Source organism: Naegleria gruberi (genome assembly GCF_000004985.1).
Source record: "Naegleria gruberi genomic scaffold NAEGRscaffold_42, whole genome shotgun sequence".
Taxonomy (NCBI): Eukaryota; Heterolobosea; class Eutetramitea; order Acrasida; family Naegleriidae; genus Naegleria; species Naegleria gruberi.
This window is the reverse complement of record NW_003163285.1, coordinates 357782-358576: the sequence shown is the minus strand read 5'-3', so window position 1 is coordinate 358576 and position 795 is coordinate 357782. Positions and strand designations below refer to the sequence as shown.

General features: G+C 36.6%; 1 protein-coding gene across 1 annotated transcript; it reads left to right on the top strand.

Moving 5' to 3' along the window:
• Positions 1-409, top strand: NAEGRDRAFT_51225 (uncharacterized protein; the record flags this gene model as incomplete). The annotated part of the gene is made up of 1 exon (XM_002674127.1): positions 1-409. A coding segment is annotated over one exon (409 nt), but the record flags the coding sequence as incomplete, so codon positions are not given.
• Between the last annotated feature and the right edge of the window lie 386 nt (positions 410-795).

The following is a 795-nucleotide window of genomic DNA, read 5'->3' as shown; positions in this document are numbered from 1 at the left end:
GAAACCCAAACCCAAACCCAAACCCAAACCCAAACCCAAACCCAAACCCAAACCCAAACCCAAACCCAAACCCAAACCCAAACCCAAACCCAAACCCAAACCCAAACCCAAACCCAAACCCAAACCCAAACCCAAACCCAAACCCAAACCCAAACCCAAACCCAAACCCAAACCCAAACCCAAACCCAAACCCAAACCCAAACCCAAACCCAAACCCAAACCCAAACCCAAACCCAAACCCAAACCCAAACCCAAACCCAAACCCAAACCCAAACCCAAACCCAAACCCAAACCCAAACCCAAACCCAAACCCAAACCCAAACCCAAACCCAAACCCAAACCCAAACCCAAACCCAAACCCAACCTTCAAACCCTAGCCCAAAATTATAAACTTATTCAAATATCATAAAATTTTATATCATTCGATCGGAAATGATGAGTGGGAAAACGTGGTATATTTAGTTTTTCAATTTATAAAATATTAACTTTGTAAATAATGTAAGATTAAAATTTGTAAAATGATACCATAGGAAGAATGTTAATTTCAAAATCGTTTAATGAGATTATATAGTATATATCATCATTAACAACATCTATAATCACTCTCATATCAAATTTCAAAAGTTCATGTCTGTAGATATAAAAGTATAGAGTGAAAAGGGAAGATGTGAGGTAAAAGAGGTCAACTATAACTTTTGAGTTTCTCATCAAAACATATTGAATCCTAATATGAAAATGTTCCACTTGATGAGTAAACATCGAATATCAAATTTATTTTAACTTTCATGTTTACAG